General features: G+C 33.0%; 1 protein-coding gene across 1 annotated transcript; it reads right to left on the bottom strand.

The window, feature by feature from the left end:
* Nucleotides 1-4,966: 4,966 nt before the first annotated feature.
* Nucleotides 4,967-11,929, bottom strand: LOC100266170 (glycine dehydrogenase (decarboxylating), mitochondrial). Its single transcript, XM_010650056.3, has 15 exons — nt 10,030-11,929; nt 9,417-9,662; nt 9,258-9,335; nt 9,065-9,165; nt 8,791-8,986; nt 8,556-8,681; nt 7,614-7,799; nt 7,418-7,531; nt 6,697-6,849; nt 6,409-6,597; nt 6,191-6,268; nt 5,976-6,101; nt 5,785-5,883; nt 5,490-5,607; nt 4,967-5,350 (listed from the first exon to the last, which is right to left on the bottom strand). Exons 1-15 carry the CDS (start codon nt 11,287-11,289, stop codon nt 5,259-5,261), a joined length of 3,162 nt encoding a protein of 1,053 aa, XP_010648358.1. The 5' UTR covers nt 11,290-11,929; the 3' UTR covers nt 4,967-5,258.
* Nucleotides 11,930-13,593: the final 1,664 nt, after the last annotated feature.

The following is a 13,593-nucleotide window of genomic DNA, read 5'->3' as shown; positions in this document are numbered from 1 at the left end:
GATAATCATATTATAACAAAATTATACTATTGGAAAATGATTAGCATCCACGGTTACATAAACTTGGACTAATAATTGTTGTTGTGGCTTATGTGATCTTGTACTATAAATAGATATATTGATTTTCAGTCAAACTCTCAAGAAAAATACGTCTTCAATTATGTTTGTCCTCAATTTGGTCATATTTATTTAAGAAAAAAAATTATTAATTAATTTTACTTTTTAAGTATATGTGAGATATCTACATAACTATGATGAAATTTTGTATTTTATTTTTTTTGGTTATTTGACTAAGTAAAAATTCACTTATGACAAAAATATAAATAATTAATTTCAATTTTAAGTTTGGTGAAGTTGTTATAAAATTGTAAATAAATTTGATATATTACCTATTAGGGTTAATAGTTCAAAAGGCCAACCGAGAGGTAGGAGAATACCGAATAAATTTTTATTTATCGTGTTTTTAATTAAGTTTTGATTGAGGTGTTTAGTAATTGATATGACAAGTCGTACTTTTTAAAATCATATCAATCTCAACATCAAATTTGAAACGTCTAAAATACACTAACGTAGGAAATACTCAAAATTTCAAACATGTAAGCTAAAGACAAATTTTGTACAAAATTAGGTCATCATAATAACTATCGTACGTCAAATACCGAAAAAACATTATATAATTATTACTCTTAGAATTTCGATGAACTCTAATTTCCCTAATTTGACATATCAAAAACATCGATATGACTAGCAATTAGGGTTACAAATCGAGACATCATTCGATAATATTAAGATCAAGGTGATACATTGTTATAGATACACACATTTTGCATATTATCAACTCAACAAAGTGCATGTACCATTGTACAAAAATGTTGGTGAACAGATAGACTATAGTGGTGGTTGTGGCACACATAGCATAGCAACAAGGGGGTTGTGATTTGTGATTCAATTTTGACTCTACTTTTTTGGTTCACCTTTTACATTTCTCACGCAACCCAAATCAAAAAGGCAACCTTATCCTACTCATTTTTTCAATATTCAAAGAAAAAATTTCCAATATTCAAAGAGATTATCTTTGACATGCATATACTTATTATTGGTAACAAAATTTTGGCTTTATTCCTAATTTAGGTGGGTGCTTGTTTTTTTTACTTTTTATTGAAAGCAATTTATTTTTAGAAGTTAGGTTGTTTGTTTTTTTACTTTTTTTATGACTTATTATAAACTTTTTATTGAATGGAAAAAATCAAAATATATAACTTTTTCTAAATAGAAAAAATAATATATTAATTTTTTTTACTTTTTAATACTTAATAGAAATAAAATACTACAAAAACAAACAACCTAATATTTAATATTATTAAATATTAAGGTTCTATTTAGAATTAAGTAAAAAAACAAACACCACCTTAGACTCCCAAGTGTGTCCATATTAATATGATATAATTATTGAAAAATATAGTTATGTTTGTATTATATACATCTTATATGTGATTTAGAAACCTACCAACTATAACTTAAATAAATATCTTATTTTATTATTATTATTTTTGTGGACCGACTTAAAAATAAGATAGAGATTATTAATTAAGATTTATTTTTTTCTCTTTAGCTAGAGGTTGAAGTAATTTTTAAAGAAAAATATTGATAATATAAAGTTTTTGTTAAGACTATGTTTGGTTCCTAAAAAAATTGAGGGAAAATATTAGGGAGAAAAATAGAGAGGAAAAGTGAAATGAAAGAAAAAGTGAAGAAAAAAATAGCTTTAAAGTTAATGGATTAGTTGTATATGTTATTTCAAAACTATTTCACTTATTTTAATTATTTGATATAAAAATAAAATAATTTAAAAATATATAAATTTCTAATTAATCTTAATTATATTTGATTTTATTTGGTATTTCTCTCAAAACAACCAAATATGAGAAAATATATATTTTTAGTATTTTTTTTCTTAATATTTTATAGGAACGAAACATAACCTAAATATAAAATAACATTTTCAGAAAATAAAAATATAATTTCTATGATAACTAATAAGCAAAAATTTTCTTATTTTCATATTAAATTATTTTTAAATCACAAGTTTTTTTTTTTTTTTTTACAAAATTAAACAATCATATGTGCAAACTCTTTTTATTGAATTTAGAGTTTATTTGATAATGATTTTAGAAAGTATTTTTAATATAAAAAATATTTTAAAAAAAATAGGTGTTTGGCTAATTTTTGGAAATACATAAAATAAAATAAAAACTGAAAAATCAGTTGGAATGTTGAAAAATCACTTAGAATGCGTTTAGCAGTGATTTTGGAAACTGTTTCGAATATTTATAATACTTGAAAAAATAAATATTTTTAAGTGTAAGAAAGATTCAAAACACTTTTTAGAATTATTGTAAAACACACTCTTATAGTGTTTCCTAAAAAAGTATTTGAAGAGTAAGAGTTCTTGATTTTAAGAAACGTTTCTATTATTTTTAATACTTGAAAAGTTTTATAATTTTAGTATTAAAAATGTTAAAAGTATTTTCCTAAAATTACTATAAAATGGATTCTAATTATTCTAAAAACGTTTAAAGAGAAAACACTTCAAATAAAAACACTCTTAAACACTGTCTTAATTTTTTTTTCTTTTTTGGACTTTTTAGAATTCAAATCAAATGAGTGTATTTTATATAATTTCTAATAAGATATATTCGTGTGTAAGTAAAATTTATTAGGCATATTAAGGACAGTATAATTATGCTATTAGCTGATGCGTTATTCATATTATCTTTTTCTTTTTCTTTTGTATTAAAAGGTTAATAAATTCAAGTTTATAACCTACATCTTGCACTCATGTGTCTTTTTTTTTTTTCTTTTTTTTTTTTCACACTTATTTTAAACCATGACATTCTTTGAAAATAAGTTTAAAAGATAATATTTTATCGAAATACTTAATATAAATGTAATATCTTACATTAAATAAAAAATTTATAATTTTATAAATACATTTTAAAATCATAACAAGTCACCGTATAAAAATGGTTTGACCCGGGTAAAAATACTACTTTAAGAATTCCTTTTCTTTAACCCTCGGATAACATATTATTAAAAAAATAAAAATACTATAATATATATAATTGATTTTTTATTATTGTGAGTGCACATGTATCCTTTTTAATACTAATTTTTTATGAACTCCTCGCATTTCCCAAAAAAAAAAGAAGGAAAGAGTCAAATATATAAGAAATAAAATAATATATTTTATGCTATTAGTTAAACCAATCAACACTTTCTTTTTTTTCTTTCAAACCCCAAAATCATTCCTCTCCAATGTCATCCACCAAATTATTTAGAAAAAAGAGAAAAAAAATAATAAAAAAAGGGCCAATGGACAACTGGTTGGTCTGACTATTGAGTTATGCAGCAAGTGCATTTTAGTGTGTTCCACTTTAATACGGATGCCAAATCCAATTCATTTTGCTCTGGGTTTAGATTAGTTATTACAATAATGGCTTCCCAATGCCTGGGAAATTGTTTTTGGCAAGTTGGGAGTTGAAAATTGAAATGGGCTTTGATTGGAAGACAAGATAAGATGGGAAAGGTTGTTGAACTAAATTTGAGGCAGAGGACAAATGAAAGGCCACAAGAAAAATTAAGTATGAATGCTATGGATCTTGTGGCTTACACTGCAGAAACAAGTAGAAGAGTCTTTTAAGTCTAGGAGAATTTTTCTTTCCATTACCCCACAACTTCAACTAGTCCATCCATGGCAGAATCTAGCTTTGCTGGAACCCATCCCCTTGTGCAAGTTGCAGGCTTGCAGCTGGGATGGAATATGTTTGCACCCCAGTTCACAACAGGCCTCCTCTAGAGTCTGCAGAAAAAGATTTCAGGGTGAGGCCTTGAGAGCAAGGAAACTTGTCAAAGGTTCCCATCCTTCCTAACTTCTTCAGGGGTTCCCTTCCCATTGTCCCACAAGTGGGGTCTGACTCAGTACAGAGGCAAACCCTTTCCTCAGAACACAAAGCTCATGGCCCTTACAAGTGGAGTTCAAAAGGAGCAAGTTCAGAGGATCTGTCGGGTCATGGGACCAGAAACTTCCAGGAAATTTAGGTCCTCTTTGAAAAGTATTTTTGAGAGTAATTCTGAAAAATATTTTCTAACGTTTTGTAAAACAAAAATTTGTTTGAAACCAATTTTTTTTTAAAATATATTTTTTCTGTTTTTAAATATGTTTTAAAAATAATTTTTATTTATAATTTTTTATATTAATATAATCCGCAAAGCAGTTGAGTTTCATATGACACCAAGGGCTTGCACTCAAAAGGGAAGAAAAAAAATCAGCAGAATACTTTTTTAAAGCATCATTTGGGTTATGACATATCAGCCTCTGAATCAAATTAGTAACTTAACAAACATGGCACTCATTGGCCCAAGCTGACACGATTGGAAATTGAGAAGTCTAATGCACCTGCAAGCTTAAGAATCCATCGGTGTGGGGTGTAAGTAAATCACTCTCCACAACAGTTTCAATGAATGAACACAGGAGGAATAAATGTGAAGCTATAGAATGATAATAGATCTACCCAACCCTCTGAGAAGCATTCATGCCTATGCAGATGAAGCTTTTACTAATCTTCTTGAAGTGTAAGTTAGTAAGTCAGTACAAGTCCTGCGCAGCAAGATACACAGAAAGAATTAACTCCATGTTTCGGGTTCTTCAAGTTTTCATGTGTACTTCTGTTCATGCAGAATGGGAAATTCCTAGTTATGTGTTCTTTTATGTTGTGTTCTGAGTCCCTGAAGAGCTTAAGTGGCATTATATCTAAATTTTAAGAGTCAAAAGTGAACCTAATGTTAGAATAAATCCCCTATCTCTCAGTAGAGCCATGTTATGATGAAAAGATTCAAAATCTTTCCACCATCTCTCTATGTTTGTCAAAAGAAATCAGAGTCCATGACCATGTTACAACAACAGCAGTAGTTCCTAACGTCATGATGTGTTCATTTCTTTTAATTTGATTCGACAAGTAATTTGTCTATTGCTTCACTTGGGCGAAACATATGGTTCATAACAGCTAATATCACAGAAATACAAGAATAATTACAAGTTGCAATTAGCAACAATTGTTATTAGGGATCATCATATCAAGAAGATGAACATCAGCAGCTGGAGAGAAATGTATCATGATGGATGGTTTTATATACAAGAAAGAAGAAAATGGTTTCGTGTTTGTCAAGAAACCTTGCAGAATGGAGCACCAAGCTGAAGCCTAGGCAGTAGCTGCAGCTTGTTCTTCAATCTGTGATGCTGGAAGAAGAGTGCAGATGAGGTTGCGGTCACCGTACACATTGTCAACACGTCCTGAAGGATCAGCAATAAAAAATCGTTGCTATTAAATCAAGCAGGGCATTCTAAAGAAAGAACGAAGAAAACTGTGGAAATTTGCAGAATCATAGGTTTAATCGACATGGTTGGAGCAAAAAGGCAGTCAGATAGATACCTGTAGTTGGCCAGAACTTGGCAACCCGAAGCCAGGGAGCTGGGAAGGCTGCATATTCCCGAGAGTATGGTTTTGTCCAGGTATCTCCCATAAGCAGGGATGGGGGATGAGGAGCACCCTGCACTTGCACTTATCAGATAATATCTCTAAATGCTTTTCAATAATTGAACTATAATTACTCATTAAAAAGCATCCAGAAGTGTATAGGCACAACATCACAATTTAAATTCAATTGCACATCATTATTACTATAAAAATGAAAACATATCTGTGGTGAAGAAACGAGCCCTTTTACCTTTAGGACATTGTTGTGAACGTCAGCTTTTCCATTCTCAATCTGTGCAATTTCTTTTCTAATGGAGATAAGAGCATCACAAAACCTGTCTAACTCTGCCTGAAAAGTAAAACAAACACACTTAAAATTCACTAGAAGAAGAAAGGAGTATGAAAAGATGAAAAAAGAAGAATTTCCCTGGTGAAGCATACCTTGCTTTCACTTTCAGTGGGTTCAATCATGAGTGTACCAGGCACTGGCCATGACATTGTCGGTCCATGAAATCCATAGTCCATAAGACGCTTAGCAATATCTTCAGGCTCTATCCCAGCAGTATTCTGCAGCAATATTGACTTGTGGTTAGTCAAATAAATAACAAATATGACAAATAAAGGATGAATTATAGCGAATATTTAGTAAAAACTACCTTGAAGCCTCTCAAGTCAACAATGAATTCATGGGCAACTGTTCCATTGACGCCACGGAAAAGAATGGGATAGTGCTTCTGAGGAACGCAAAGCAAAAACACAAACACAATGAAAAGGTTACAAAAATAATCTAGAATTTCAAGTCCCTATGCCTACTGCCCTGATTTCTTATTAACTGATAAAACCAAGGGAAGATATTCAAGGAAGAAGCAGGGACCTCCAAACGTTTTGCCATGTAGTTTGCATTGAGAATAGCTATCTTTGATGCATCAGTGAGTCCCTTAGATCCCATCATTGCTATGTAAGTATATGATATTGGCAAAATAAGTGCAGAGCCCCAAGGTGCAGCAGATATGGTACCAAGTGGCTGTAATTTGTCAGGAGCTGGTATACCACCCGTAGATACCTTCAGTTATGATGACAAGGAAATTAGGAAGTACAATAAAAATATTGAAGCACCAAATTTTCTTTTCATGGAATGTATATTTAATTCAAGAAACATTACCACAGGATGGGAAGGCAGAAATGGTGCCAGGTGTTTTTTCACACCAATAGGACCCATGCCAGGACCACCTCCACCATGGGGAATGCAAAATGTTTTGTGGAGATTTAGATGGCAAACATCAGCTCCAATCCAACCTGGGCTTGTGAGACCCACCTGTAAAGACCAAAGATTTTCTCAGAATTGAATGCTGATAGTAAATGCCCAGGAGGAATATACATGGATTATAAAAAGAAAAATGGAAAAGAAAAAAGAAAAGATGATGCTGATGTGTTACATTTCTCTTCAAGCCTGGAGAGTAAAGTGTAATCATGTAACAAAGAAATAGTGCATCATCCCTAGGAGGAAAAAGAAACAGAGAAATGCAGCTCATCTAATAATTGGAAAACCAAAGTGACAATGGGTAAAAGAGTAGAGAACGAAACCAAAATATTTTAGTTCACATCATTACAAAATGCAGAAATATACACACACACAAAAAAAAAAAGGAGAGAAAAAAAGATTGTATGTTTAGATGGAAATGAAAATGGATTTTGAAAAGCTAAAAAAAAGTTGACATGTCTTAGAATCCTAAATGCCCACTTAGACTGTCTATCTTCCTTGAGCCCCACTAAAAAATTTATATTGACGGAAGTATATTTTTGTACAAGGACATGTGTTTGAGGATCAACTTTTATGCATATGATGAAACAAAGTCCAGTGGGAGATAAAAAAAGAACCAAACCTGTGCATTCATGTTAGCACCATCCATGTAAACTTGACCTCCATTGTCATGAATTATCTTACATATTTCATCTATCCCTTCTTCATAGACTCCATGGGTTGAAGGATATGTAACCTGAAATTCAAATCAAAATCAATGAACACTTGATATTTCATAGGCATGATCTCACACCAACCCTACCCTCCAACCTACATACCATAAGAGCAGATAGGTTTTCCTTATTTGCTTCAGCAGCCTTCCTTAACTCTTCAATGTTGATGTTTCCCTTGGCATCAGTTCCAACAGCAACAATTTTCATTCCACACATAGCAGCACTTGCAGGATTAGTCCCATGTGCCGAAACAGGTATGATGCACACATCACGGTGGTGGTCTCCTCTTGACTACAGGTTCATTAAATAGAAGACATAATCAGTAAAAAACAAGCTTCACACAACTTGAAATTAGTGCTCCAGAGAGGCAATGATGTTGGGTGAAGTTTGGAGGCCTCTGGACAAAGTGCAGCATGAGCTTGGATATAAGAGGCTCAACACTCATCTTCCAATAAGAAGTATTAAAACAAAACAAAAAAAAACAAAAACAAAAAAAACAAGCAACTACTATGAGTATAATACATAAAAATGGGCAATGCACACACCATTTCATTCTTTTTCTTTTACATATTTCAGTAATGAAGGATACAGCATCACCAAATAAAATGTGATTTTAAATTGCCAATAAGGTCAGAAGAAAATAATGAGAAAATCATAGGAGAGGCATGGACAGATTCAATCCAATGTGAAGTAGAGAATACATTGGACTGAAAAACCTCCCCCACTTTTTTTGAACTCTTCTAAGTACTACTGTTCAGGCTCTTCTTATTTAGAGATAGAGCTACCATGTTAAAATTAAGAAAAGCTCAAATTTCTGAGGGATGCCTTTGTCCAGCCGATACTTTTTAATGTACAATTGTGAAAAAATTTTAGCCTCAAAGGCTAATCTCAAGGTATTCACTTCAAGTTATGCATCAAGGTAAGCAAGTATCACATTCCTTTAAACAAGTTCTGAATAATTTCTTTTTACCTATCAAAAAAACAAATTCTGAATAATTCCTTCTGCTACAAACAAGCAATTTGGAAACACAACAGATACCAACATACCTTATGATATGCACGAATAACCATCAGGCCAGCATACTCGCCAGAAGCACCAGCATTGGGTTGCAATGAGAAAGAGTCAAATCCAGTGATGGTACATAATAGTTCACCCAAGTTATTGAACATTTCCTAGCAAAAAAAATCATAATTCAACAGCAAACAATGTCAATTTGCTAGTTAATGCAAGAAAGACAGCACAAACATGTAACTTCCAGGTAAAGAAAATGTTGGTAACTACCTGATAACCCTGTGCCTGTTCAGTGGGGGCAAAAGGGTGAATATCTGTAAAGCCAGGCCATGTCACCGGCATCATCTCAGTTGTTGCATTCAATTTCATTGTACAAGATCCCAAAGGAATCATACTATGGCATAATGAAAGATCCTTTGATTGTAGCCTTTGCATGTATCTTAGCAACTCATGTTCTGTATGATACCTGAAAAAGCAAGTGAAAGTCAGAGAGTCTTAAATGCAAAACTACCAAGTGACTAAAATTTTCTGCAAAGGGATATACAAGTTGAAGATTGGATGAGTGAGAAATGGGCTTTCTCTTATGAGCCCAGAAGGGATCACAGTCTGAACTTCTGGTGCAAGGGATGCAGCAGTGAAATTGACCTGAAAGTGAAAACAAAGACAGTTTTACCGGTGGTAAAAGTTTGCAAATAATTGCCAAGATCACCAGCAGAGAAAGCATTAATAATACTCACAGGCTTGCCACATGCAAAAACTTTGAAAAGCTTGTCCACATCCTCTATTGTTGTTGTTTCATCAAAGGAAACAGTGATCTGAAAGGCAACCAAGCTCCAATAAAATCTCATGATGAAAGATCATAATTAACCAATTGAACAAACATGTAGAACACTCACTGTTTTTGAGTCCACAATTCGCAAATTTATCTCACTCTTGCAAGCAGCATCAGCAATCGCATGTGCATCAGCACACTTAACCTTCACGGTGTCAAAGAAGGGAAGGCCCTGGACTTCCACTGTCCCAAGTTTCTTCAGTCCAAGTGCAAATACCCCAGCAAGACCATGGACACGTTGAGCAATGGTTTTAAGGCCTTCAGGCCCATGATAAACAGCAAACATAGCAGCCATATTTGCAAGTAATGCCTACATAAAACAAGATATCCATTTAAGACAAAGCAGTGTCTCTCATAATAAATAGCAAAAATTGTGGAAGGGAATCCTGAGCTCCTATCATGCTTGGCAATCTCCCATTGAATTTATTAGCTGCCCATGTTGCCTGAGTGTCTAAAGTGTCTTGTGTTTTTCTTCTCTTCTACTTTTTAGTATTTTACCATTTTTTCTTAGCTCATTCCATGTACACTCATTATTTATGAAGGCTTCATTCCCTTGGGCACTCTCTTTTATATTTCCTTTTTAATTAAAAAAAAAAAAAGGCCAATAAACCCCCTTAATGAAAAACAGCCCCTAAATGAAAAACATAAATTGATTGGGCATTGAATAATCTCTGTACCTGAGCAGTGCATATGTTGCTCGTAGCCTTGTCCCTCCGGATATGTTGTTCTCTCGTCTGCATTGCCATACGCAGAGCAGGCTTTCCTGAAGCATCAACACTGACTCCAATAATTCTTCCTGGCATCATCCTCTTGTACTCTTGGGAGGTGGCCAAGAAAGCAGCATGAGGACCACCATACCCCATCGGTACTCCAAACCGCTGAGCTGAGCCAACAACAATATCTGCCCCAAACTCACCTGGAGGCTTCAACATTGTCAATGCCAACAGATCACTTGCCATAACAACCTTAACCCCATTAGCATGAGCATTCTTTATGAACTCCCCGTAATCCAGAACTTCACCCTCAGTGTCTGGATACTGAACCAGGACACCACAAACATCACCCGATTTGTAATCAATATCCTTAAGATCAGCAGTAACTACTTTAAGATCAAAACCTTCAGCTCTAGTCTTACAAATATCAATTGTCTGTGGGTGGCAATTGCTAGCAATAATAAAAGTTTTCTTCTTTCCCTTCATAATGTTATTACACATAGCCATTGCCTCAGCTGCAGCAGTTCCTTCATCAAGTAACGATGCGTTGGACATGGGTAGGCCAGTTAAATCAGAAATCAAGGTCTGGTAATTCAGCAATGACTCCAAACGTCCTTGGGCAATCTCAGCCTGGTAGGGTGTGTACTGGGTATACCAACCCGGATTTTCCATGATGTTTCTTAGAATCACTGGGGGAACAAAAGTGTTATAATATCCCATCCCAATATACGACTTAAAAACCTTATTCTTAGCTGCCAACTGCATCATATGTTCAATCATTTGACTCTCTGTAAGCCCCTCATCAAACTTACTAAACTTCAACGATTCGAGTCGAATCGACTTAGGCACTGTGGCATCAACAAGAGAGTCCAGACTCTCATACCCACAAGACTCAGCCATTTTGGTCTGTTCCTCTGGGGTTGCCGAATTATGCCGGCGGGGGAAAGTATCACTAGGCTTCAATGCCTCAACCGATATAGACCGGGTTTGACACCCCATACCAAAACCAACACTAGACATCACATTTCTCCCTAATAACACGTCTGATCTCACAGTTTTATTGGGAAAAGCACAAGTAGGCAATGAGGAAACATACCTCCAACCCGAAAAAGAAGAATTCACCAAGCCCTCATTCTGGGGCCTCGGGCACGGCCTCTGCTGCTTAGACTCCGAAACCAGGCGACGCAGAATCGCCCGGTTCGCAATCCGCCGTGCACGTTCCATTAATGTACAGAGAAGAGAAAATCAACCCCAACCCACCAATTCCTTCACAAAATCAAAGCCCTTTCTGGAAATGCTCCTCAGTTTGAATGTGTGGAGTGGGTAGGGGCAGTGAAGGGGGGTTGTTGATAACACACAACACTGTCTTCATATATATAAATAAATGAATAAAAACATGATATGAAATATATATCGAAAATTCAGGAAAAAAATTCAAGATTTGGTGGTGGTGGTGGGTGGTGAGAGTGTGAAGGTTAAGATGGACAGCGCGCACCTAGGAGAAAAGGACAGGGTTTTGAGGATCATTACTGCAAGAACCAATGGTGGAGTTGAAAAATAGAATGGTTACAAAATCTGAATGTGTGAAGCAAAATGGATTGAATTTCAGTGGATCAAATTCTATTTCAGAATTTCCAAAAACATTCAAAACAAGACTTTTATTTCATTTCCGCTTTGGATTTACCTCCCCTTTTCTTTTTTCATTTTTTGGGGTGAGAAAGTGTGAAACTTTGTTGGCAGATTCTCTTTCACATTCTGCTTATCCCTACATGAATGAATTAAAAAAAAAAAAAAAAAAAAAAGGTTAGGGCTTTAGGGAAGACGTTGTTTGATTTGGTGATCCTATGTAACAAAGAGCATGGAATCCTTAATGAGACATCACTGCCAAGATCTTTGATCTGGTGGTTGGTGGTCTTGGTAGGACCCAGAGATCTACGGTGGGGATTCAGTTTGGGGAATCTGTGGTGTGAAACAACCAACGGCTTTGATTAATTTACAAGAAATGAAGGGCTTGTGATATTTCTCACAACGAAAATTACAAGGCCTCTACAGTCCCAAAAACCTCTTAATTGTTTTCAAAAATATTTTATTTAAAAAAAAAAAAACTAAAATATGGAAAACAGTATGTTGGACTTATTTTTCATATAGGCGTTGTACATAATGCAAATGTTTTTAAAATATTTTTCATATTTTTAATTACTATTCTGAATATTTTAAAAATAATAATTGAAAACACATTAAAATTGTTGTAGAAAACATATTTTAAAAACAAATTCTGTGCCCTTCTTTCTCGAGTCTTCCAAAGCTACAAAATTGAGTCAATCAAAATTTATTTTTTAATAGATACATTATAACAACCTCATATTCCCACAAAATAAATACAAAAATAATCATCTAGTATGAAATAGCATATTGTCATCACATGCAATCCTTATTATTGCATTATAAATTGTCCCAAAGCTTAAAGTTTTTAATATTAGTAATTAGATTTGAGGGGTGGGTTAACTGTAGCATTTCAAAAGTGACTTTTCAAGAATCATGATCTTTTATTTTAAGTTATGTATTATGTCTCCAAATAATTTTCTTTTACAATTTATTTACATATTTTTCTCTTTCTCGTCTATTTTTACTAGAGAAAAAAAATTATTTCTATAAATATATTTACTTGAATTTAGTTAAAATAGAAGAATGAGAGAATTCATTTAAAAAAATTAAAATTAAAACACTATGAATTATAATTAATTTTATAGAAATAGTTTATAAATATTTATCATAATTACTATTTTAATATCCTTATTTTGGCTTTTACACATGTTTATCATAATCAATAATTTATTGTTGGTTTAGATCCAATCCTGTTTTTGTTTTTAATTTTTTTTTTTTTTGTATTAAAGTAAAATATCTTATACAAAAAGTATAGTAAGAATTTAATTGATAAACATCATAAATTTAAATAATTTAGGGTAAATACTTGAATTTATCCGATATTGGTTGTTGCGGGACAGCACCTGAGATTTGGCTCTCCATGAAGAGTCTTAAAGACTTGGCCATGAAATGTTCCTCGATTATAAAAAAAAAAATAAAAAAAAAATACTAAGGTGGTGTTTGTTTTTTTGATTTTTTACTAAAAGCAATTTAGTTTTAGAATTTAGATTGTTTGTTTTTCTACTTTTTCATGACTTATTATAAACTTTTTACTAAATAGAAAAAACCAAAATATATAGCTTTTTCTAAATAGAAAAAATAACATATTGATTTTTTATACTTTTTAATACTTAATAGAAATAAAATACTATAAAAACAAACAACCTAATATTTAACACTATTAAACATTAAGGTTCTATTTAGAATTAAGTAAAAAAACAAACACCAGCTTAGCACCTTAAATCCTAAACCATTTTTGGAATTTAAATAATAAAATCAGATTCAATACCTCCCAAATTCAATGTTGTACCAACGTTTAAGACCATAGCAATTCCTTTTCCACCCACATGAAACCCTGTGTTTCCCTTTTGAGCCATTGAAGCC

This window comes from Vitis vinifera, chromosome 4, assembly GCF_030704535.1.
Source record: "Vitis vinifera cultivar Pinot Noir 40024 chromosome 4, ASM3070453v1".
Taxonomy (NCBI): Eukaryota; Viridiplantae; Streptophyta; class Magnoliopsida; order Vitales; family Vitaceae; genus Vitis; species Vitis vinifera.
The sequence above is the reverse complement of the archived record's forward strand: the minus strand, read 5'-3'. Positions and strand labels throughout refer to the sequence as shown.

Bases quoted from the DNA above. Each gene is read 5' to 3' on its own strand.
- LOC100266170 (XM_010650056.3), bottom strand. From the start codon at position 11,289: ATGGAACGTGCACGGCGGATTGCGAACCGGGCGATTCTGCGTCGCCTG. The intron at 8,682-8,790 runs GTAGTTACCAAC...TTTTTTTGCTAG, and splicing joins AACAGGCACAGGGTTATCAG to GAAATGTTCAATAACTTGGG. The intron at 6,598-6,696 runs GTAATGTTTCTT...TCATAACTGAAG, and splicing joins TTCTGCCTTCCCATCCTGTG to GTATCTACGGGTGGTATACC.